The sequence below is a fragment of the Polyodon spathula genome, chromosome 18 (genome assembly GCF_017654505.1).
Source record: "Polyodon spathula isolate WHYD16114869_AA chromosome 18, ASM1765450v1, whole genome shotgun sequence".
Taxonomy (NCBI): Eukaryota; Metazoa; Chordata; class Actinopteri; order Acipenseriformes; family Polyodontidae; genus Polyodon; species Polyodon spathula.
In genome coordinates this window covers 10,820,236-10,845,659 of record NC_054551.1, presented here as the reverse complement: position 1 = coordinate 10,845,659, position 25,424 = coordinate 10,820,236, and the positions used below count along the sequence as shown (strand labels likewise).

The window sequence follows — 25,424 nt, the reverse complement described above, 5'->3', positions numbered from 1 at the left end:
AATCAAAATTTGAAATCTTCGGTTATTTATTTTATTTCACGCAGGGTTTTTGTACGCCGTCGAGTAGGCGAAAGGATGGTTCCTCGGTGTGTGACACCAACTGTCAATCATGGAGGAGGAAGTGTGATGGTCTGGGGCTCTTTTGCTGGATCCAGAGTCGGCGACTTGCACAGAGTGAGTGGCACCCTGAACCAAAACGGCTAGCACAGCATTTTGCATTGCCATGCAATACCCTCTGGTATACGCCTAGTTGGTCAGGGGTTCATCCTACAGCAAGATAATGACCCAAAAAACATACCTCCAGGCTATATCAGAACTACCTTAGAAGAAAAGAACAAGACAGTAGGTTTCAAATCATGGAATGGCCAGCACAGTCTCCAGACTTAAACCCCATTGAGCTGGTTTGGGATGAACTGGACAGAAGGGTGAAAGCAAAGCAACCTACAAGTGCAACACATTTGTGGGAACTTCTGCAACAGTGTTGGGAAGAACTTTCCGAACAATATTTGATTTCCATTGTAGAAAGAATGCCACAAGTGTGTTTGGCTGTTCTATCTGCATAAGATGGCTACTTTGAGTCAAAAATTTAGATTAAATTATGTTAAAAAAAATGATTCCATGATTTCTTTTTTATCTCCAATTGTTTGTTTGTTCTATGCATTAATTTCAGAGTACATTGAGACATTAAACTGCGTAAATTTCAATAAAAACTTGAAAAATGGAGGTGTTCTAAAACTTTTGACCGGTAGTGTATATTTTATACTTTTTTAAGTTGCCATAGACAATACATTGAACATTGCCATTTTTATAGTAAAACTTTTTGAGATGAAATAACATTTGTGAATTGAAAGCAGACTGATTTCGCACATCTGTGGGAGGATTCATGGAACAGCCAAACACTGCACTCGGGAGGGGCTTCGAGTGTGTTACTTATTTATTTTTTTTTGTAGGAAATGATCTTACGCAGGGCTTTGCGGTCTTCGAGAAGCTGACCAATAATTTCTGAGGCTGTTTTCACAGCGATGGCCGGTAACTGGCATAATTTCCCTAGATTGTGAACAAGCATTAGATGACGTGTGGACTAAACGGCTCCCATGTCAGTTTGTGGAGTGCTGGAGTCCTTCCCGTCCGCGGCGATCACAACAGAATTCTATGCAGAACCCAACCTTGTTTATAAGCCCAGTGGTTGTGTCAGCAGAGAGCAGGAGAGATATTTTAATTTTGTTTTAAAATGTGTTTCTGAAATCGGAGGGTAGTGGTGAGATGATTCTGTTGTGACGAGTTTAAATATTGCATACTCGCGAGGCAGTTTTATAAGGAGCTATTTAGTTTAATAAGTAGATGCTGCTGCATATAGAGTATATTACATGCTGAGTGAGACTTGCGTGGTGATTTCGCAGATGGCTTATGAATAGTACTACTGCTTGCCTCTGAGTTTTCTTTGTTCTGTTCTCTGACTAAATAAGTACCACAGTATATTTGCCAATTTTTCTGTAATTCTTCGTGACAGAGATGAAAAAAAAAAAAAAACAATTTGTTGAGTGATTTAAATGCTGTTCCAGTTGTATGTTGACATTTTTACTTACTGAAACACCTTAGATAATTGTTACTGTTAAGGCATAGTAATATTAATAGAACAGGTAAGTTGGTCGGTCTATGATGTCATAGCCGTGCTGTAATACAATTATTACTACACGGTCATGTGATCTTGTTCAGCCAATCACAGCACTTAATGTATCCAAGCCATTTTATAAATTGGTTTAGACATGTATTCACGATGACAAAAAGCAAATTTTAGTAATACTGTTTGTGACGGCAGGTTGGCTCTATGCAAAACATACCACCCCTGGCCCTGCCCCCACACCCCCTCCCTATGTAGAGAATCGACTCCTCATCCTTTCCAGCTGGATTTGTAGCTGGACTGGGGTGTTTACGATTCAATATGTGTGTGGCTTCGAATTTTTCTTACTGTAATTTGCAGCAAAGACAACAGGGCTAGCCAGAGATAGGATAATGTTTGTTGGGTGGGTTTTTCATGTGTACAGTTTCCTACAGCTGAAGACATTGTATTCTGGGAGATGTTGTTAGTGGAAGTTATAGGGGAGGCAGACAAGCTGTGCAAGAAAATTGCTATGCGTAATTTTACACCTTAAATTTAAATTTAGTGCATATTTCGTATTTGTTTGATTTTTTTTTTTAAACGGCAGGCAAGCAGCTTATCTGGACTGCTGGATGTGGCCATTCCCCAATTAGGCAATTGATGCTAAGTGTGGAATGGCCACATCAATAAAAGCAAGGAGAAATCCTTTGTTTGAGGTGGCGAGTTGTTAAACTGTGTGTGCTGTGTAATTGCTGTACTGGTCAGCGAAGGCGAATGCCCAGCCTGACAACAGTGTTTTGTGTAACCCTTTTTTGCCTCGTCTTTGTTCCTATGTTTAGTTTGTGTATTAAAAGTGTGCATATGCACTTAATTGGCAGCTTTATGTCTCTAAGTCTGCTTTTGGACTCTATCCTGCTACAAATGGATTTATAAAAATATGTTAACGTAACTCTCACCTTTTAGAACAGGGTTCCTCAATTTGTGGCCTGCGGGCCCAATCCGGCATGCGAGAGTCTTCGTTTTAGCCCGTCGTGTATCAGCTGTCCTACATTACAAAAGCTGAAATTGCTGATATGCGAGATTGTTATGTCTGACTGTAATGAGTATTTTTTTTTTGGCAACTTAATCAGGGTCAAGTCAGCTGATTGGCCAGCTTTCATGCTGATGAGATTTCATTTTGGCATGTGCCACAAATCTCTTTCCATTTAACTTAGTGCTAGTGCGATATGAAAACAATGGTATATTATTTTCTTTAGTGCAGAGAAACTAGCTGAATATTCTTACAAACATTGGTGCTGCTTAAAATAAAGTGATGTGTGGGATTAACATAAAAAACAAGATCAACAAAGTGAAGTTTCAGACTTGGCAAGTGAGTCAGGGGTATACAGATGCAGGTAGTGCACATCACTTTCCAGACTTGCCAAACTTGCAAGGGAAATGTTATGCATAGTGATCAACATTTTGTTTTGTTGTGATCCTATTTTCTGTTATGAGGAGTAATAAACGAAAACCATAATGGTGATTTTGTTTTTCTTTGTATACACCCCTTTTTCCACATTTATTACTTGAAAAGTTTAAGTTAAATTTGACAGTTTTCACTTGCGTGCACAGCATAAAAAAAAAAAAAAAAAAAAAAAAAAAAAACTCAAGTAGACTTCTGTAATGCCATTACTTTATGAAAATGTGTCATTGCCACTTTGTTTATTACAAAGAAACTACAATGGCAGGGATTAAAAAAAAAGCGATGTCTACTGGTGTACTGTTTCTGCCTGAAATACACACGTGAAAGTGTATAATTAAGTTTGACATCCTCTGCTTTATAGTTAATTCAGTGGAGCAAAGTAAAGCCTTCACAACCTATTCTGCAATGTTACAGTTTTACATAGTTTTAGGATAAATGTGGGAAATCGCTTTAATGTGCTAGATTTAGGTGGGAACTGTGCAGCATGTGATTTGAACAGCAAGTGAAAGTAGTTTTAGTAATAATTTCATTTAGATACGCTAGCAATGTACTTTAGCATAGATATTGTATTAAGTTATATGATTGATTTAACCTATTACATTTGAAAGGCTTGGGAAGTTGAGAGGGGCTGCTGTAATGTTTTTAAATGAGAAGCAATATTATAAAAATACATGAAAAACTTAAGTACATATATCCCTGTGACAAAGTGCCCTGCCCCTGGGCTATTTATTTGTGTTGTATGTTGCGTGTAGTGTGTTAATGTTGGTGTATAGTCATTGGTACACAGGACATAAATGGGTCTGTGTAACACGAGTGGGTTTAAAATGTATGTTTGTTTTTAGGCACGAGGATTGCACAGCACTTCACGTGCAAGTAAAATGTAATAATATGTGAGCACGGGGAATTGCACTTTATTAATTCACATGTAGTTGTACCGAGACTCCAATTGAATGATTGATTGGCAATCGAATCTCATTACAGCTGATTAAAGCAGCATGTTTTCACTCGCTCGGGGTTGTGTGTTCGGTGAGTGGAGAGGCGAAAGTAAAACGTAAAGTAATTAATAATATCAGCTCACTTTGTTTGTCTGTGTAGTCTGTTTTGTTTCTATATTTATTTTGGCTTAAGTGCTGTGTCCTATGTTTTGTTTGTCTACAACCTTTTATTTTCTGTCTCTTTTATTATTAAATGCTGAGTGAAACCAACCGTTCCGCTTCACCAAACTCCACCTCTCTGTTGTTTGTTTGTTCCTGGTTCTTGTCTGACGTCGCCCACTACAGCCGTCTTTGTGACAGTCCCCTATATATTTTCTTTTTTTCATATGATAAAGTAAACTAAGTATTTTTAGGAAACAATAGCAACGCGGTCACCATTAAGTGTTCAGGCACTGGAAATTAGCCAAAGAAACCGAGCCTGTCAAAGATCTTTTATTTGGGCTTAAAAAAATCTGTTCGGCAACAGTAAGAAATGCACCTACAGCATGCCTGTCAAAGATGGCACGTTGGATATTTTCCCTCTGTTACTGTCATGTCATGTATTTCATTTAGAACTTTTCTTTTACATTTAAACACATTGGAGTTAGAACATGCATATTTAGACACGGTGCTACACTTTTAATCAGGCGCTTAAGATAATTATACAACATAAATAAAGTGATCACTAATTGATGTGCTTTCATTAGATAAGTTGAATGCTTGCTGCGCAGTCATTTGCAGAACATTTTCTAGTTTTAATAAAATTAAAATAAATAACATGCTGTTTTAATAGCATAACAGTGTGATTTTGTCTAATTTGTTTGCAAGATGCCGTTCGAATATTGTCAGGAAAATATCAGGAAAAATAGATTTGCTTTCTATTTTTATTATTAAATGGCAATCAGACATTGTATGATTGTATCGTTGTTGTATCAGTTATTTCTAACATGTATCAGTTGATTGGTGCAAGTGTATTGTTGCAACATTCTGTTACTGTGTGTAAAATGTGACTGGAAAGGAATATTTTCATGACCAGTTAAACAAACCCCACCAGCACTCATATCTGGAGCCCCCTGTGGCCCCACAAGGTTTGGACATTACATTAGCTGGCGGGCCAGATAAGTACCCCTGTTTTAGAATATTGGATTTATAAAAATTCCTTGACGCAGCATTCTCCTTTTAGAATAAAGGATTTATTTTGACCTGGAAACCTGTTAGTTGCGCAACAGATTGCCATTGAAGCAAAGGCTTTGCTGCGTCACTTGATAATATTCAATGTGTTTGTTTCTGACCAGCTAAAACACACCCTGACTTGTGTAGCAGTTGCAGAGAAATCTAAGACAGTAAGCAGACTAGCTGGGTGTCAACCATATCTCAACACACGCAAGGGTTGCATTTGAAAGTTTAAAAAATGTTTTTTGCTTTTCTGTTGTTTACCTGGATGTATCTGTCTGTTATTGCCTTGAAATAGAATAATCTCAGTTATTTAGGGTAAATAATATTAATACTGCTAAGTTTCATGACAATTGGGTAAGCGGTTCAACTGATAACAAACCCAAATGTGGTGACATAAGTACATTCAACCACCTCCATTATATCCTCTTCCCAGAGGATTTCATCCCCAGTGGGGGGTAATAACTTAATATGGGAGCTACCCAGAACCACTCAATAATTTCAAACACCATAAAATGTTAAAGGAATTTAAAAAAATAAAAAAAGCAACTGAAATGATATTTGAAGGTGACATTTAGTGAATTGTTAAACAGTTACTTGTAAACTTAACTGAAAGTTTAAGTGTTTCTTTTTTTCTGATCTTTACAATATGAAAGTCTCCTATGTGACTTTGTTTCCAGTCTGGCTGTGCAGGAACGGTATTGACTCCATGTAGGTCAGTGCTGCTCATCCCACAGGCTGCAGTCTAGGAGGAGTTCCAGTATAACTGCAACCTTTCACTTTACCTGCTACATATGTGCTGTTTATTGCTACATCCGTCTTTGTGAACCAAAACATTGTGCTGTTAAACCGTATAGCTGGGGCTCCATAATGCACACCAGCACTATGGTTTCAATACTAAGTAAGATGCAGCTGACTATGTTTAGTGCTCTATATTAAGGTGCAGGATAATGATAGTGCTGGAGAGCTGAGAAAGGAGTGTTTTCTAGTGCTCTACATTAAGGTGCAGGTAATAACAGTGAGCTGGGAATGGAGTGTTTTAATTAGTGCTCATTAAGGTGCAGGGTAATGACAGGGCTAGAGAGCTGAGAATGGAGTGTCTTGGTGTTCATTTAGAGTCCTGTTAGCAGTGCTAAAAAGCAAATTGTGTTTTGCTGGTTATTGAGGTTGCTTAGCAACATGTTGCACTGTTAATTTATTTCTAACCCTCAGTGACAGGTTGTGGATGAGTTTAGTCTGGGCATGTATAGACACTTTAGGACAAAAAGATGAAGAGCATTTTTCTTTTGTTTTTCTGTTACTTTTAGATGTTTTTCTGGGTAACTTGAAATAAAGGTATTGCATTGATTACAATAGGATTTTTTAAAAATATAAATTATTTAGGGCTTCTATTTTTTGGTGTTTTACCTGGACTTTTGTACTCTCCTTTGAGAATTAAATTGATACCTGTTAAGCCATTTGTGTATCTATTGACTCCCATTGTGTTCTGGTCAGATAAGTGGATATCAACAGAAGTGATATTAAGCGGCTTTGAAATTTCTGTTACCACAGTGACAGTACCAAATTACAGTTTTATATATATCCATCTGATTATGCAGAAGGACTTAAGTAGTCTAAAGACAACACATTTTTTGTTGCCATAGTGACAGTACCATGGTTACCAGCAGCACAGTTTCTGTTTTTTTGTTTTGTTTCAGGTCGTTGGAAAGGAAGCTGCAGAGACCTCTCTTGGCCAAGTCACGCACTCTTCCCAGCATCCCCCAGTCCCCCATCTTCTCCAGAGTGCACCACTCTGATCTCCTGAGCAGCAGTCAAGAGCTGGCTCCCTCTCTGAGGATACCGCTGTCCAGCTCCAACCCCCGCAAGGGCTGTACGCTGCCATCTGCAGGTAGGGAGAGTAACATCATCTCTATATCTGCCACATGGGGTTAAATCCCTGGAGATAGGGATGTAGTGGAGGTGGTCATATGTCTCTACGCCCCTTTTGTACATATAAGAACATGACGAACGACAGGAGCTGTAGTAGCTAATTGCCCACTGTCTGCTGCTTTTTTAACCAACCAAAAGTACAATCATGAAGAAGCCAGCAACAGCAAGGGCAATCCTGTCCCCTTAGGTTTCTAGATGTAGATATATGTATACACTGAAGGATTAGTAGACAAGTGTGTATTTCAAGGAAGCTGTGCCATCACATGTAAAGAGCAAATTCTCTCAGAATTAAAATGTAAGCTGCTTGTAAACGATTTAAAAGATAGATATTCTGGATACCAATAAAATAGAATGTATTACGTCACTGTCTTCTGCTTGGATATCTGTTCTCTCCTCTGGGGATATTGGAATTCTGCACCATAATCATAAATAGCTTACCGCATAGTTGGGGCCCTGCGTTTTACACAACCTGCTTTCTTAGGCTGCACTTCATTCCTCCCACCGCAAGGTGGTCATGTAGTCTGCTTAATTAGACCACTTATTGATTAATAATCTCCTGATTCCTTTAATCATTTCAGTTAGCCATCCTGGTAACGCACATTGGTGCGTTGATTAGGCAGCAGCAGCTGCAGACATTTATTTAGTCATGCATCCCTTTGTTACTGATATGTCTTATTCAATATTATTTCTTAGAATGTATAAATAAATAATTTAAATGTTTCAGTTTACTAGTAGGATCACACAATTTGTCAACAAAATATTAAAAAAAGCACTGATTCTTAGAACAATTTACATAAAATACTGAAATCATAACATCAGTGCTGCAAAATATATATTACAAATGTATCATCATCATCATCATCATCATCATTATAATGATGGTGCAGGGTTGTTCTCAAGCAGCACATTAAGTGTCACTTAGTTTCATGAAAAAAAAAATGTCCCATGCATTAAATGTCGCTATTAAACTTAATTCTTCAGCTTTAATCCAAAATTAATTCCAAGTCATTCTACTGCTGTTTTCTTTTGCATATGGTAGGTATTTGTCCATTTCTGATTTAGAGTCATCATCAAATCCTGGAATATAATGGGAGGGCTTCCAGATCCAAACTACACACTTGTTGTGGGTTGAATATCCTCACTGCCGTCGAAGTTATGAGCTGGTTGAAAAAAAAAACGTGGTTTCTTTTTGCATTGATCCGGGTTGTAGTAATTAGCCAGTTTTTCAGAAACGTCATGGAAGGTCTTTACACATGGTTTGTTTATTGCGAGGTCTGTGCTGTGTGCCTCTTGTCCATTGCTCAGTATATATTTATTAATTCTGCAGCTTTATTATATGTTTGATGGACTCTCACTTCATGGCTTTCAAACCACTGAATCAGATCCACTAGTCCCTTTGCATGCGTCGCAATTAGGGAGAGTTGAGATTTTAAACTTTGCACATCTTTAAGCAATTTCTGCAGGTCCTGTAACACTACAGTGTTTGGTGAAATGTGCATTTCCTCTTCCACGAAGCCTGTGTAAAAAAGGTTGTATTTGGGATGATATTCAGCAGCAGAATATCAAGAGCCCCTTTGTGTTATGCATGGCTCAGGTGGCAACTTTATGGCTAAAGTAAAGCCTTCTTGTTGGATTGCTTCTGTCAGGTGGTCTTTAAAATGTAGTTTTCTGCTCAGGCAATGTTTAAACTGTTTTTAACGGTTGCAACCAGATTGTCTGCCCAGATATTGCTGGCAGGGGTTATTATGTGGGCATTACAAGTCAAATGTACAAGTTGTGCAAAATAAAATATACCCATCGGTGTATAGAACAGGAGAGGTGGATATTATTGCGTGCGTTCGCTCAATGAAATGCTTTTTGATTGCGATGTCTTTGACTTGATGTTTTGGTCTCTCGATTTTTCTTTTAACGCATGAATTTATTCAATTACCATTTCATAATTAGCTTTTATTTTTGCAGTTAGTCAAAGCATAATGTGCTGATTTTCTTAATTGTGAATTCGATTACTGTTACTGGAGTGGCTGCAGGGACATCTTGGGGATAACAGTTGAATTACAATTGAAAAACACAGGTTGTGTAAAACGCAGGGCCCTACGCATAGTAAATATAGAGCCAACAAAAACTGGTCAGCTTAACAACTGAAGTCATCAGTGCAGTCTTGTGCTATCTTAAGAAGTCTAGCTTAACATAATCAAATGTACAATAGGAATGCCCATCCAGTTCCTTATAGCTGATTGGTCTCAGAACTTTGTCGAGTAGTGCAGTTTCATCAGTGTGTTATACAACCTAGTCATAACTTTCCTTGATTTACAGGCAAGAAATTAAAAATACAGGCCAGTCAAGGGACCAACACAATGTGACCTTGATACCTTACTGCTGAACCAGCTGTTATTGTAAAAGGTTATTGTAAAATTTGTTTAGCCAATTAATTTACATTTATTTAACTATTTTTCTCATTATTTATTTTAGTTTTCTTAACAGAAACTGATCTAATTTACTGTTGTAGTCTTTCTTCTTTTCTATATGTGCAAATGAGTGATATCATGATGTGTCCAAGTTTTAAGCAGAGATGTGCATTGTGCAGCACGTTGGTCTCGTTGGTAAGGTTTTATGCACTTGGGACTGCTGATGGTGGCATTCAGGGGTTAAATTCTCAACAAAAAAGTGCAGATATTGAGACTAATTCATCATAAGCAAAGAAGCTGAAAATACTGAAAGCTTTGTACCCTCTGCATGTTTCACTGTCATGTACTGTAATATAATACGACCCTTAAATGATTAAAAAATTATATTATGCAGTGATTACTGTAGAGTTATAAAAAAATATGTTATAAAAAAGTATAAAAAAAAAACTGCTATGAATAAAATTCAGTTTTAAGTGGAACAATGCACAGTGGGCGCTAAAATACCCCTCTAATTTTTTATGTAACGGGCAATAACCCGCAGGATATCATCCTCATCCTTTCCAGACCCTGGGTACTCACCTGCAACAGGACCTGACCATGCAACAATCATGGGGTTTCCATGCTGGTCAATTTACATGTGAAATGGCGATGATCGTGCACGTTTTAATTACTCGGGTAAATCAGGTTTGTGGCCGAAAAAAACGACCAAAGAGATGGATAGGGTAAATCTCATTTACCCGTGTAAATGAAGAAACACACGGGAAATCCATGCTCAGTTTTGCACGGGAACCCGCATTTCAAGTGTAAATGTTAATGAGCATGTTTATTCTTAACTATAAATATTGCTAGGGAGCAGGTCAGATGTTACTGTGGATTCCAAGACGGCAGGAAGTAGTGGCTGAAGGGAGATTTTATGGTTAGCAGTGGTGTAGTTCACCTTAATGATAATGCGGGCGGCTTTTTTTTAATAGTTTTTTGCTGTGTCTAGACTGCCGTGTTGTATATCTCTTGTGGGTTTACAGTTCTGTATAAAACCACTTAAATCATATACTGCGATGCCCTTGTTATAGTATTAAAGCAGCTGTTTGAGAATACCCTTGCTGTAAAAACTACGCTAAAGTTACACACAAAGTGCAAGTGAGCTGCTTAAATGTAACTGAATTAATTCCCGTCATTTTTTTTTTATCCCAGCTATGTCCAAAGACAATGTGTGTCTGCCCTCCACGTAAATAAATATAACTGGATGTCATGAGCCAGCTTGATCGTCCAAAACAGCGCAACAACATCCAACAAGTTGTTGATGCCCTCGTCTCAGAACTGACCTAATAAAACTGTAAATGAACGTATTGATTGTGTTTTATTTGTTTGCATCATTAACATGTAACACAACGATAAATCCAGCACAACTTAAAAGAAAGGAGAGAATCTCTGACAGCACAAGCCTCCTTAGATTGCTGCTGTCCAATTGAAACTAGCGGCTGAGGTAATCTTCACAGTTGCCAAGTCTGCTTATAACAAGGGGAATTGGGCTTGTTTTTGAGAGTCGCAGGTTGTAATTTGCATTAACACCCACTCTAACATGGGTTGCGCTTGTTTGGAAAGGCAGTGCCGCTTTTTTTTTTTCTTGTGAGACTGTAACCTTCCCCTTCTGTCTCACAGCCAGTCACTGATTCATGAACACCTCTTTTGTTGTTGACAAGAGCTTGTGCAGGGTACAGCAGGCATTAGCAATTTTAGGAACAAATGAATGCACTTCAGTCCATTTCATCAGTATCTGCCACCTCCCTTTCAAGTACCCATTACCCGTATTTACCCAAGCGTGGTGTTGAATGCTTCCTCAGCAGCTGTCAGCCGCCCGGATGGTAGGGTTTCTAAGCCAGGGTAGTATATGCAGCATCACCTGATCCCCTATATGCTGTATTGCCTGAATGAAAGGGACATATATAGACACACACACACACACAGTGGCTCTCAAGTATTCACCCTCCCTTGGACTTTTACACATTTTATTGTGTTACAACATGGAATCAAAATGGATTTAATTAACCTCTTTTTGCCACTGATCAACACAAAAGAAGTCCACAATTGAAAAATGAAATCTACAAATTGGTCTGACTTAATTACAAATAATTGATTGCATAAGTATTCACCCCCTTTGCTATGACACACCTAAATAAGCTCTGCTGCAACCAATTGTCTTTAGAAGCCACATAATTAGTTGAATGGAGTCCACCTGTGTGCAATTAAGGTGTTTCAAATGATTTCAGGTTAAATACACCTGTCTCTGGGAGGTCCCACAGTTGGTTAGCACATTTCCTAACAAAAACTACATCATGAAAACAAAGGAACATTCAAAGCAAATCCAGATTAAGGTTCTTCAACAGCAGTAATCAGGAGTAGGATATAAGAACATTTTCAAGTCATTGACTATCCCCCAGAGCACAGTAAAGTCCATTGCTAAGAAATAGAGAGAATATGGCAGAACTGTGAATCCTGACTAGAACAGGCCATCCCAGTCGAGAAGGGCACTAGTCAGGGAGGCCACCAAGAGGCCTACGGCAACTCTAAAGGAGTTACAGTCTTCTGGCACGGCTAGTTTGCCAGAAGGCATGTGGAAGACTGAGACCAAGTGGAAGAAGATTCTATGAGCTTCTTGGCCTCAACACTAAGCGCTATGTTTGGTGCAAGCCTAACACCGCACATCATCCGGAGAACATCACCCTTACCGTGAAGCATGGTGGTGGCATCATGCTATGGGGATGCTGCTTTGCGTCAGGGTGTAGAAAGCTTGTGAAGACAGAGGGCAAAATGGATGTAGCAAAGTACAGAGAAATCCTGGAGGAAAACCTGCTGAGGTCTGCAAGAGACCTGGGACTTGGGAGAAGATTCATCTTCCAGCAGGACAATGACCCCAAACATACAGCCAAAGCCACGCTGGAGTGGCTTAAAAACAAAAAGGTCAATGTCCTGGAGTGGTCCAGTTAAAACCCGGACCTCAAACCAATTTAGATTATGTGGAAAGAGTTGAAAATTGCTGTTCACCAAAGGTCCCCATCTAACTTGATGGAGCTTTAGCAATTTTACAAAGAAGAATGGGGAAAAAATTGCAGTGTCCAGATGAGCAAGTAAGTAAAGCTGGTAGAGACTTATCCAAATAGACTCATGGCTGTAATTGCTGCCAAAGGTGACTCTAGCAAATATTAACTCAAGTGAATACTTATGCAATCAATTATTTTCTGTATCTATCTATCTATCGATATGTATCTATATCTACCTATATATAGGAAGGCAACAAAAAAAAAAAAGAAAACTTGCGTGGAAACCCCATGTTTGATAGCCTTGGATTAGAACATATATCCCGGTTTCTTTTTTAATTTTTTTTTTTTAACTTATTCCTTCTCCTTAAAGCCCTGTGTTTTTCGCAAATACAAATATAAAACAAAATGCAACATATAAAACGAAAAGTTATTTTAAAGTAAACATAGAATGATAATTTAAATTGGCAGGCCGTTACCATAGACACGGTCTGAAGGGAAATGGAAGCTGTAACTAGCACTTGCGCAGATGTATAATTTCGAGCGAGTCATTTTAAACACTTGTGTTATGCAGACCAATTTATATCCCGTGTACCAATGACTATACACCAACATTAACACACAACACACAATACACACAGGGACGGGCACTTTGCCACAGTACCGTACAGTGTGACCCGTACCGTGGGTACCGTACAGTGTGCACTGTACCGTGCCGTGTGCACCGTACCGTGGGTAAAGGACTAGGTGCATTGCACTGTGTATACCATATCGTGTGCTCCATACAAGTGTACCGCACCGTTTACACAGTGCACCGTACTGTACAAATTATGCCTTGTACTGTACTAGTGCTTACTTAAGAGTAACTAACATTAAACGGTACCATCCCTGGTCCAGTATCAGCGTGTTGGTCAGGGTGTCTCTGTTTAACTTATTACAGGGCTATTGCCTGTTACATAAGCGACATTGCTGCGTGCGCTGTCCAAACAGCAGATTTGTGGTTACGAGTACTATATACTGTACTATTATAGTAGTTACAGCTGAGTTTTTTTTTTTTTTTTTTTTAAATTATATACCACTGCTGTTACACTGTGCCAGGGTTTCATTCTTGCGATGTGTGCAAGTCTGGTCTCCCCAGAGCATGTTAAAGAGGCACACATCAACCATAACTCCTGTGAGTTCTGTGCTTCTTTTTCACATGCATGCTGGAGAATTTTTGATTACTTTTTTCATGTGTGATATATGCACTGGTATATAATGTTATATTTCCATGCTTCCACCTTTGTTAAAATATACACTAGCAGCCACTTCTTGCCCCTTTATCCCACTGACACTCATGACACGAAAGGGGCCTAGTCGATCTACATTCCTTAAAATAAATAACATTTTGGGGTATCACTGCACTTGTGAGATGGCTTGATCAATAAAGTCTTTGCATAAATTGGCAGTTCAGGGGAAACCCAAGTATTTCTTAAGGGGTCTGAGAAGAGTAAAAGGGGAAATAAATGTCCCACCCCCATTCTGTTTCAGGGCTGGTGACATCATTTCAACTGATGGTGTTAGGGTTTTTCTAATTTTAAAACAATTTTCATCTGAATTTCGTGCAGTGTATACAATCACTGTGGCTATATTATGTTAATAAGTTTCTAATAGAACAAAAATAAGGCTTCCTATTCGACAACCTGGGGTGCGCCTGGACATGTAAGAAATGTGACAAGTAGGTGCTTTGCTCCATGGAGACAGAAGAAAAACAAACGTGGAAAGTGCTGGAGCGTCTCGTCCTCATTCCGGCAGCTTGTCCACGGTATTATCGCATTGCCGCCACATTCCCAGCTCCACCGGCAAATCTAACAGGTGCTGGTAAACTGTCAGTCTGAGCTATAGGCCAGGGACCCCCATTCATCACTGTTGGCTTACACTAGGTTATGTAGATTTTCACTGGAAGCTTCGGTAAATACTTCTGCGTCTTCCACAAGAGCAGCGCTAGACTCATATGTACAGTGATTCAAAAAAGTATGCTTGACGTGGAGGAGTGACATTTGTTGTCTGTTTTGCTTCACTCAGACCACCTATAGAAATGCTGTACTACTGCTCATAAATACAACGCAGATGTACTGTTTGCAGCAGTGTTGTGGTGGTCCTGGTGGGTCGTCGTTATAGAATTACAAAACTGATTTTAGGGGAGAGCAGCTATGCTAACCCCTGTAGTATGGGCACTAGTTTTAGGCCTAGTCTGTGGAGAAGCCCCTGCCAGCTGGAGAAGTTAGACTGCTGTAATTGTGGAGGGGACTGTGCTAAATGAAGGCCTGTGATTTGCTTTTGTGTAACAAGTTGTTTTGGTTTTCATTGTTGTCATCACGTGTGGGTCTGGTTTAGGACTGAACGGCATTGGTGGTGGGCCGTAATATAGGTCAGATAAGACAAATAGTGAGCCAAGCAGGATATCTAGTACGTAGTTCTGTAGGGAATATGACAGCCAAATGCATACTACTGAAGAAGACCTGAGCCAAACCGTTTGCCTACTTTGGACCTCAGATCTACTTTATTTCTGTGACCATACTTAAAAACTAGCTTCCTTATAAACTTCCAGACACTAAAAGGGCTTTACTTGAAAGACATCATTCTGTTTGTAGATGAAACAGCCCTTGAAACACTTCTCATCTGATTCCTTTTTTGTCTCAGAGGTCTCATCAGTTAAATATTTACAGTGTTCAATTCCACTTAATTGGAACATTGATGCTGTAGTCAGTATTTTTTTTTTTAATATGCTGATTTATCTACAGTTGCCAAGGAACTAATTGTGCTAATTCATTTTCTGATATCAAGATGATGAGTAATTGCTTGGTGCACTTCATTTCATTTGACAAGCCTGGCAATTGAAAAGCTGGATCTATTTTAGTTGAAAGAGGTGTTTGTAAGAGAACACATCGAAGAAGAGAAAGCACATCCTGGATACATTTTTTTATGGTTCTTCCAGAGTGCAGTGGTTTTATTTTTATTTTAACATTTTAGTGTGCTCAATTATTTTTCCATGCTTTTCTCCCCAATTTCCAGTTATCCCAGCAACTCCCTGTAACAGCTCAGGAGATCCCACAGCCAAGTCACTGGCCTCAACCAATATTCAAGACCTTTCCGACTTTAAAATAATATAATAACCAAAGTGATACTGTCCAGAACTTGTCCTCATTGCCAGGGGTTAATTTATAAATTTACATTTAACATAATCTGCAGCCTGACCTATCTGATGAACAGGAGTGATGATACTGTTGTTGTTAAGAGCGCTAGTTTTCTGGCGTTTCACTATTTAGGTTGTAAAAACACCAGTCATTTTTTTTATTCCTAAATATATTGTTACAGTTCACTTTTGTTTTTTATTCTAATATTATGCAGGGGTGAAATTCTCACAAAAATGTGCAGGTTTTTTTTTTTTTTTTTGAGTCCCAATTTAAAATATTTCTAAAATGTATAGATATCAGTACATGATTCCTTTTTAATACAAACCTTAAAAAATGACTGATAAATAATAAACATTTCAGCGTAAACAAGGAAGCTGAAAATAGGGAAAGCATTGCACCCTCTGCATACACAGTCATGTACTGTAATATAACACTCAAGTTAAGCGTTAAGACATACTACACTATGCAGTAACTGCTGTAAAGAGAGAGTTTTGTTTCAAGATATCCCAAAAAAGCAGTGATCTTATAAAAAAAAAAAAAAAATGATGCTATGAACAAATGATACAAAAAGGTCTGTTTTTTTTATTTTTTTTTAATGTAACGGGCACTACTCTTAAACATTACAAAATAATAATAAATAAAAATATACTTGACATGACCATTTTAATCTCCATAGTATTCTCTGAAATCATCCCCATACTTTCCAGACCCTGCGTACTCGCCTACAACACGACCCAGCCATGCTACATTGATAGGTTTGGATTAGAACATATATCCCTGTTTGTTTTATTTTTTTATTTATTTATGTATGTATGTATTTATTTTGTACTTATTATTTATCTACAATAATATATGATTTCTGCTTCTCTGTTGTGTTTCTGTTGAGATTAATTACCATGAACTATTGCAGAAAAAAAAAAAAAAAAGGCTTATGAAAAGGCTTCTGAAAGCTGAGTACCAGGAAATGTGATGGGATTGTGTCAGGGTTACACGTACTGTACACTTTCTTCAATTGATTTTTCATCATACCGTGATTTTCATTCCCCACACACTTTCTGGCAATCAGCTTTGAGAGGTAAAAAAAAATGTAAAACAGATTTGCTAGTCAGCACAGCAAATGCTTAAATTATTTATACAAAACAGCCAGCTCCAGTTTTTATAATGTCACTTTCAGATTTTTTCAATCTGATAGAATATGCTTTTAATATAACAGTAGACTTTTTTTGGTGGCCTCAGAGTGCAGCTACCAGCACTTACTGGCAGCCACACTGCACATAAATACTAAGTATATCATATGAAAAAAAAAAAAAATAGAAATATGCACTTCTGTTTTATACATTACAAAATATAGGTGTTCTGTTAGATTTGTCAAAATTAATAGGTTAAGTATATATAAAATGATATAAGTTAATATAATAAGCTAAAATAAATAAACTTTGTTAAGTAAATCCAATTGAAGTTAAATAAATACAACAACTACTTTCACTGTCCTGTTCTAATCGCATGCTGCACAATTCCCAGCTAAACCTAACACAATTGTAACAATGTGTAATGCTGTTATGTCATAATATTGCATGAAAAACTGTAATATTCAAGAATAGGTTGTGAACGCTTTACTTTACCCCACTGCATTAACTATAACGCAGAGGATTTCAAACTGTATTTAAAATAAAATAAAACATTCTTGTGTATTTCAGGCAGAAACAGTACTAAAGTAGACATCACTTTATTTATTTTTTTTAAATACCCTACCATTGTAGTTTTTGCACAATAAACAAAGTGGCAACAAGACACATTTTCATAAAGGAATAGCTGAGGTTTATGATTGTCTTTTTCTTTTTTAGCTGCACATGCAGATGAAAACTGTCAGATTCAACTCGAACAAACTTCATAAAATAAATGTGGCAAAAGGGGGTGTATAAAGAAAAAATCTCACCGTTTTGGTTTTTGTTCATTAGTACTCTCCTCAGAACAGAAAATAGGATTGCAACAAAACAAAATGTTGATCGCTGTACATAGCATTTACCTTGCAAGTTGGGCCAGTGTTATGGAAGGCGTGAAGCACACCTGCATCTGTATCCCAATTCTGACTCGGGTGCCAAATCCTGTGTTTATGTATCATAAGCATCACTTGCCATTTTACAAGGCAGTAAATCGGTGCAAGGCAAAACATGTTGTGATACATATTTCTAATATCTATCAGCTAGTTATGGCAGGGACACAGGTGTGGATTTTTGCCTTCCAATGAATAATGTGCAGCAGTGTTCTTTCACAGATTCAGCTTGCCCCTCCACACTAAAGAAAAGATTACTCCGTGCCGCTGTTTTCACGTCGCTTCTCTCGTTGATCAACCAATGAGCACTGACACAAATTTGTGACGCATGCCAAAATGAAACTGCCGGATTTGACTTAATAGTGATTGGCACCGAAGCTGCCAAATAACATCTTATGATCTTGCTACCAACAACTTAGGTCAATAGGTCATCCACTGGTTCATTTGGAGGGGTGGATTGGTTGTTTTATTTACACTCAGGCTGTTTTGAGTGGGGTTTCGTTGAGTATTGTTTCCACTAGTACATTTTCCGTCACTTGTGGAAAATACTTGTGATGTAGCACAGAGGAAAGGGGTGACACACCCACAGTGGAGTGGCTAAGCATAGGAATGCTACTTCAGTAAAAGTATGTCTTAAAGGCCCTGTCCACACTATACTGAATTATTTGCCTTTAAACCGGCTTACATTTGCTAAATATGGTTAGCGTCTACACTAGGCAGCGTTTAATACCGTACTCTAGACCACCTCAGCGGGTAGTCTTGAGTCCGGTTCTAAATTAGATCGCATCAGATAGTGTGGTTTGTCAGAAGTGTGGACGCTGTAATACCAAACTACATTTTTTTGTGTATCCTTCAATATCCCAAAATACTTTCTGATATGTTTTGGCATGTGGGTATTACAAATACAGTACTCAGAACAGGTGCCTGAAGGAGCTGAGAACGATACAATACTGCTGTACCATTTTTAGACTTATTTTGTAAAATGGTTGATCGTGGTGCGACGTGGTCAGATGCTGAAATCATGGCACTTCTTGATATCTGGAGCGATGAAATTGTTGAAAGAGAACTTCAGAGTTCAAAACGAAATGCACACATTTCTGATAAAATGTCTACCTGTATGCAAGAAGTAGACTTTGAAAGAGCACCTAACCAGTGCAGGAGGTTATGCAAAGCTTTCCTGTGGCGAGACTGTTGCTGCCTTCCCCATTGCTGATACCTTGTGTTTAAGAAACAAACCCATAATGTTCTTGCTAAGCAGCACTATGTCTTCCGTGGGCACAGGCTCCGTATTTGCCAGGTTTTAAACAGACAGTGCATGGTGGGATACTATTGTTAAGTCCCACAGTCCATTTAGCTTGGAGCTGGATTAATTAAAATGTTTTTGAGTACGGTTCTCGAGGTCCATTATGTAGTGTGGACAGGGCCAAAGATATAGTATGTTTTAAGCAAGAGGTGTAGAGGTGCATTACACACTGTCCCTAGCATTTTAAACATGAATATTAATACACAGCAAAAGAATCAAATAAAGCAGATGGCTAAACATGATTACCAATTCAGGGAAAAAGCAAGCGTTAAAATAAATAAAGAACATGCTGTTTCTCTGTCATAGCACAGTACCTTAAAAAGCGAATTAGCTATCCCCCCCGAGCTGTGATTTGCCACAGAACATTTCCATTCTTTAAACAGTGTTATCATCATTTTTCAGCCAGGGCATATGTTTGGTCCTCCATTGGACAAGATGCTGCAGCATGGGAATCCACTAAGGAGCTGGCTCGCCTGCTTCCCAAGTGACCACCTCTGGCACGTTAAACCAGCGACAGACAGGCGCCTTAGGGCCCAACAGCCCCAAAAATCAGCACAGCCAGCTGTGTCTGCTTAATGCAGTGCTTGGGACCGTCCCGCGTCAACTCGCTGTGGAGGCCATAATTGGTTCTGCAGTACTTCTCAAAGACAGTGTAGGACGTATTAAATGTACATAAATTGACAATACCCAATCAAGAGTAACTAGCTGATATGTGTAATGGTTTTAATTAATTAGCATGCTTAATTACTTCCAACCAAGCTCAATATCCAGAAAAGGAAACACAGTCGAACAATAACAACACAACACGATTACAGTGGCTGTCCAAAAGTATTCACCCCCCTTGGACTTTTCCACATTTTATTGTGTTAGAACATGGAATCAAAATGGATTTAATTAGGAGTTTTTGCCACTGATCAACACAAAACAAGGTCCATAATGTCAAAGTGAAAAATAAAATCTACTAATTGTTCTAAATTAATTATAAATATAAAACAGAAAATAATTGATTGCATCAGTATTCACCCCCTTGAGTCAGTATTTGGTAGAGGCACCTTTGGCAGCAATTACAGCCATGAGTCTATTTAGATAAGTCTCTACCAGCTTTTAACAACTGGACACTGCAATTTTTGCCCATTCTAATTTGCAAAATTGCTCAAGCTCCGCCAAGTTGGATGGGGACCTTTGGTGAACGGCAATTTTCAACTCTTTCCACATATTCTCAATTGGATTGTGGTCTGGGCTTTGACTGGGTCACTCCAGGACATTGACCTTTTTGTTTTTAAGCCACTCCAGTGTGGCTTTGGCTGTATGTTTGGGGTCATTGTCTTGCTGGAAGATGAATCTTCTCCCAAGTCCTAAGTCTCTTGCAGACATCAGCAGGTTTTCCTCCAGGATTTCTCTGTACTTTGCGACATCCATTTTGCCCTCTATCTTCACGAGCATTCCAGGCCCTGACGCAGAGAAGCATCCCCATAGCATGATGCTGCCACCACTAAGCTTCACGATAGGGATGGTGTTAGGCCTGCGCAAAACATAGCGCTTAGCGTTGAGGCTAAAAAGCTCTATTTTGGTCTCATCAGACCATAGAATCTTCTTCCACTTGGTCTCAGAGTCTCCCACATGCCTTCTGGCAAACTCTAGTCGAGATTTGATGTGAGTTTTTTTCAACAGTGGCTTTCTTTTTGCCACTCTCCCATAAAGGCCAGTTTTGTGAAGCACCTGGGCTAATGTTGCCATATGCACAGTGTCTCCCAGCTCAGCTGTAGAAGACTGTAACTCCTTTAGAGTTGCCATAGGCCTCTTGGTGGCCTCCCCGACTAGTGCCCTTCTCGCCCGGATACTCAGTTTTTGAGGACAGCCTGTTGTAGACAGATACACAGTTGTGCCATATTCTCTCCATTTCTTAATAACTTTATTGTGCTCCGGGGGATATTCAATGCCTTGGAAATGTTCTTAATCCTACCCCTGATTGGTGCTTTTGAATAACCTTATTCCGGATTTGCTTTGAATGTTCCTTCGTCTTCATGATGTAGTTTTTGTCAGGAAATGTACTAACCAACTGTGGGACCTCCTAGAGACAGGTGTATTTAACCTGAAATAATGTGAAACCCCTTAGTTGCACACAGGTGGACTCCATTCAACTCCATTGACTTCTAAAGACAATTGTTTGCACCAGAGTTTATTTAGGTGTGTCATAGCAAAGGGGGTGAATACTTATGCAGTCAATTATTTTCTGTTTTATATTTGTAATTAATTTAGAACAATTTGTAGATTTTATTTTTCACTTTGACATTATGGACTTTTTTTGGGTTGATCAGTGGCAAAAACTCCTAATTAAATTTATTTTGATTCCATGTTGTAACACAATAAAATGTGGAAAAGTCCAAGCGGGGTGAATACTTTTGAGATCCACTGTATATTTTATCAAAGTGTTTGGAGCTCTTTCAGCTTAACAGAGTGTTTCCAGAAACTTCTGGGCCTGATGGCAGCAGCTTCCTAGACCCTTCCACTGGATTGCCTGCACATGCGCCCTCTGCAGGCCTGGTTCAACTGCAGAGTCTTCCAGCCTGTGTTGAATCACAAACGACTATTGACAGTGTCCCACCTCTGGTTAAGGGCACTCTCTTGTTGGAAACAGCCAGCCCATCTACGCCTAGGCATAGCGCTGGGCAGTTTCACAAAAAGGGAGGTCATCTACCATGGACGCATCCAGCCTGGGCTGGGGCGCTGTGTAGAATGGCCGGGGTGTGTGGAAGTTTACCTGGCCTTGCAGAATTTTTTACACGCGGTTCAAGGGACACATGTGCTTATATGCACAGACAACACAACAGTGGTGGCCTACATGAATCACCGGGGCAGCCTGCAGTCACCCAGTCTCCATAGTTTGGCCCGCAAGCTTTTGTTGTGGGCAAACGAGAACCTCCTCTTACTGCGGGCAGTTCATCTGCCCAGGGTGAAAACTAGACAGTGGATCTCCTCTCAAGGGGAATACCCAGCAACGTGTGGAGGCTTCACCTCAAGGTAGTGAGCCTCATCTGGGAGAAGTTTTGAGAGCAAAGGTAGACTTCTTTGCCTCCCAGGAATCAACCGACTGTCTCCTCTGGTTCTCCATAATAGGAGGTAGGGACCCGCTGGGAATAGATGGAATAGATGGTACCTGGAATCCGTTCACAGTGTGCCTTCAAGTAATTATGCCACTCTGTTCTCTCAATCTCTGCTTTTTGTCATGTGATAAATCTATTGCACTGTAATGTATCTTCAGTTGTAGTTGCTTGATGTTAGACGAGCCAGCCATGTTGGATCAGGTTTCCTATAGGCTTGCTGGCAATATATTGATGTGCCCTAGATGGTGCTATCACTTACTTATATAAAGAAACTTTGGATGATCTAGCCTACATACAGTATGTCTACGGCAGGAAACTAGCTCTTAAGAGCAGCTCCAGAACTCCTAGTGCATACACAAACTTATTAAAAAGCACATCCTTTGAGTCATTGCTATACAAACCACTCTGATTGATTTGCAAACATCATAAAAAATTAATTAATAAAAAAAAAAAACTTAGGCAATTTAAATTTGAAGCTACATATTTTACATTTGCTGAGGCTGCAAGAGTGGTTGGTATACATTACATAAATGAATGCCAAAGCAATCAATGTTGGCCTGTTTTCTCTGTAAAATAGTGCATAACCATTATCATTCTTTGACTGAATGTATTTTTTGATCAATGTGAATGAAAGGTAATACAAATAGGGGTGTTTTAAATAAAATAGGTTACATGGTTTTGATATGATTGTAGTTCAAAACATCCCATTAGAATAATCCCTCTCTGCCTCTCCATCTGTCTTGCAGTTTGCACTGACAAACTTGCAGTCTAGAAGCTGATCAGGTTTTTAAACAAAGACAGCAAAATTGAGTTATACATTATGTCACATCCCCATTGGAACCTAATAACAGCAACTGCACTAATAATTTTGCTGGGTGTAGCTTACACACTCAGAATGTCAATGACAAAGTATTCTAAACGTTTACACCACAACATGTTTTATTAAAACAGGTTAAATACACTAATATCAGCTTTTCACCTGTTTGTATTTAGTTATAATATTTGTATACATGTTTTGTGGCTGCCTGTAATCAAGTTAAGAGTGTATACATTAACAGTTTTTAATTAATAATGCAAACATCTTAAATTACTCAGGTGGAGTCTTAATACCTGTGATGGTGTTTTGATAGGGAAAAGGGTCTTGTCCAAAATAGTGTGAAAAACAGCAAAACCCAGTTTTAAAGCAGAATGCTGGGCTTCAGTTGGGATTTTAACTCTTCTGAGCTCATCTTTTTTACTTTTAAATGTTTTGTGGTGGCAAGGGTTGCTTAGCAACCTCAAAAAGTCAATGCAGCTTTCTGAAAATTCAAATAACATTTCAAAACTGCATCCCACTTAAGCAGACACTCATAGGGGTGAGCTACAGTGAAGCATGAAGAAATGCTGCACCTAAAACCCCTGTCTTTATGCAAGCACCCCAGAAATCTCAAACGAGGAGAGAACATCTTTGACTTCAGGTTGCTAGGCAACTGGTGTCATCGTAGAGTATGTTTACAGAAAATAAGTGCCTGACTAAATCCAGGCCTTTGGTAATTCACTTTTTTTTGTCACTCACTAGTACGCATGTCAGTTGCAATGTGTCAGTTAACCTGTAGACTATTTATTTTTCTGTGTTGTCCCATTATTTAAAATTGTAATAACCAAAAAACAATGTCTTGCATTATACTGACATAGAGGTAGCAATATTTTCCTTTATTATCCTGTGCTTGGGGTGCATATTCCAGGAGACAGAGATGCAGTGGAGGCAGCCCGATGTACATGTCAAGGAAGTTAAACATGTAGCTAGAGACCTGCTTGTGCAATCGGGATGGTACTTGCCAAGGACATTCTTAAGAACAATTGATCATAATCTAGATTTTATATAGACTTTGTATATTTATCTATCTGTGTGTCACATGTTTACCTATCCTAGAGACCCCATTATCCAATTTTGATTAAGCTAATTTTAACACAGAAATTCTTCAGCAAAATGATTTGAAAAGATTCCTAACCAATACTAAGTGCAGGACAGAAACCAGGACCAGAGGACACAGTTGGAAGTTAAGTGGAGGTAGAATTAGAACAGAGGGCATGAAACAGTTCCTCACATAAAGAGTGCTGAGAGTATGGAATTGGTTACCTTGCCATGTTGTTCTGCTGAATAATTGGGATCCTCTAAAACCCAACTTGAGATCAATCAGCTACCAGGAACCGGACGAGCACTGTTGGACCAAATGGCCATCTCTCGTACTTATGTTCATTATTTAGGCTCTAAGATTGTAATGAGTATTTCTTAAGCAGTGTCTGTCTGTCTGTAGGAGAAGTGTGGAGACTAGAGGATGATGATGATGACAATGAAGAGCATTCAGTGGTACAGAGAGCCCATGCCGAGCCTCGTCCACGCTCCCAGTCCCCCTTCTCTCACTTCCGATCACACGCCTACCTGCGAAAGAGCATCTCTGTGGATGACAACCTGGGCATGGTGGAGTTTGGGACCCCAACCCCTGGAAACAAGGCAGAGAGGGTCAAGGGAAAGCTCAAGAGGAAGTTTGTAAGTAACAAGGGGTTTCCTTCTGATTTTGGCTGCTTTATGATTTCAAGGATTTTATTTTGGAAGGTTTTGTTATAAGTTTAAAAACAAAATCAATGACAAACATTTTGACTAGAAAGTGGTAAAGTGTGAAGGATCTCTCAATTGTGCCGTGAAGAGGAATGTATGTGTGCTCATTTTGCACGTGTTAGACATTAACTATGCCAAGGTGTGAATGGTGTTTGTTACAGATGATCACGAAGGCAAGGAAAAAAGTCAACAGCCTTGAGTAATGACTGGCATTCAAAATGGGTCCGTCAATGTGCACTTCCTCACGATAAGAGTAGACACAATCACACAGTTACATATGAGCTTAGTTCCTGTTGATTTTCATTGACATCCATTTATCATCTTTAGAAAGGCAATTGATGGTGTTGGCTGTTTGTAATGTTCTGGATTTGTACTGTGTGCATGTAGTGTTATTATTATATTGTTTATTTTATGTAAAATATACTGCAATGTGATTGTTCAGTAAATTCTGTCTAATGGCCCACATTTGTTTTTGACGTCAACAACCAAAAGGGTCCCCATAAGATGAAGCCCTGTGCATATTTTTGTGTTTTATGTGGTGTGGATGTATTGGTGCACAGAGTGTGGGTTATGTACCACAGGTGATTTAAAATGTATAGTTGTATTTGGGC

At 38.9% G+C, this 25,424-nt stretch overlaps 1 protein-coding gene across 2 annotated transcripts in view; it reads left to right on the top strand.

Annotated features, from left to right (window-relative positions):
• LOC121330915 (ankyrin repeat and fibronectin type-III domain-containing protein 1-like) overlaps nt 1-25,424 on the top strand; it is a 263,569-nt gene that overhangs the window by 53,296 nt on the left and 184,849 nt on the right. For both annotated transcript variants that reach the window (XM_041277886.1, XM_041277885.1), the window contains 2 exons: nt 6,907-7,097; nt 24,512-24,744. In XM_041277886.1, coding sequence (XP_041133820.1) covers nt 6,907-7,097; nt 24,512-24,744 — 424 coding nt within the window. The remainder of the gene's footprint in view (nt 1-6,906; nt 7,098-24,511; nt 24,745-25,424) is intronic.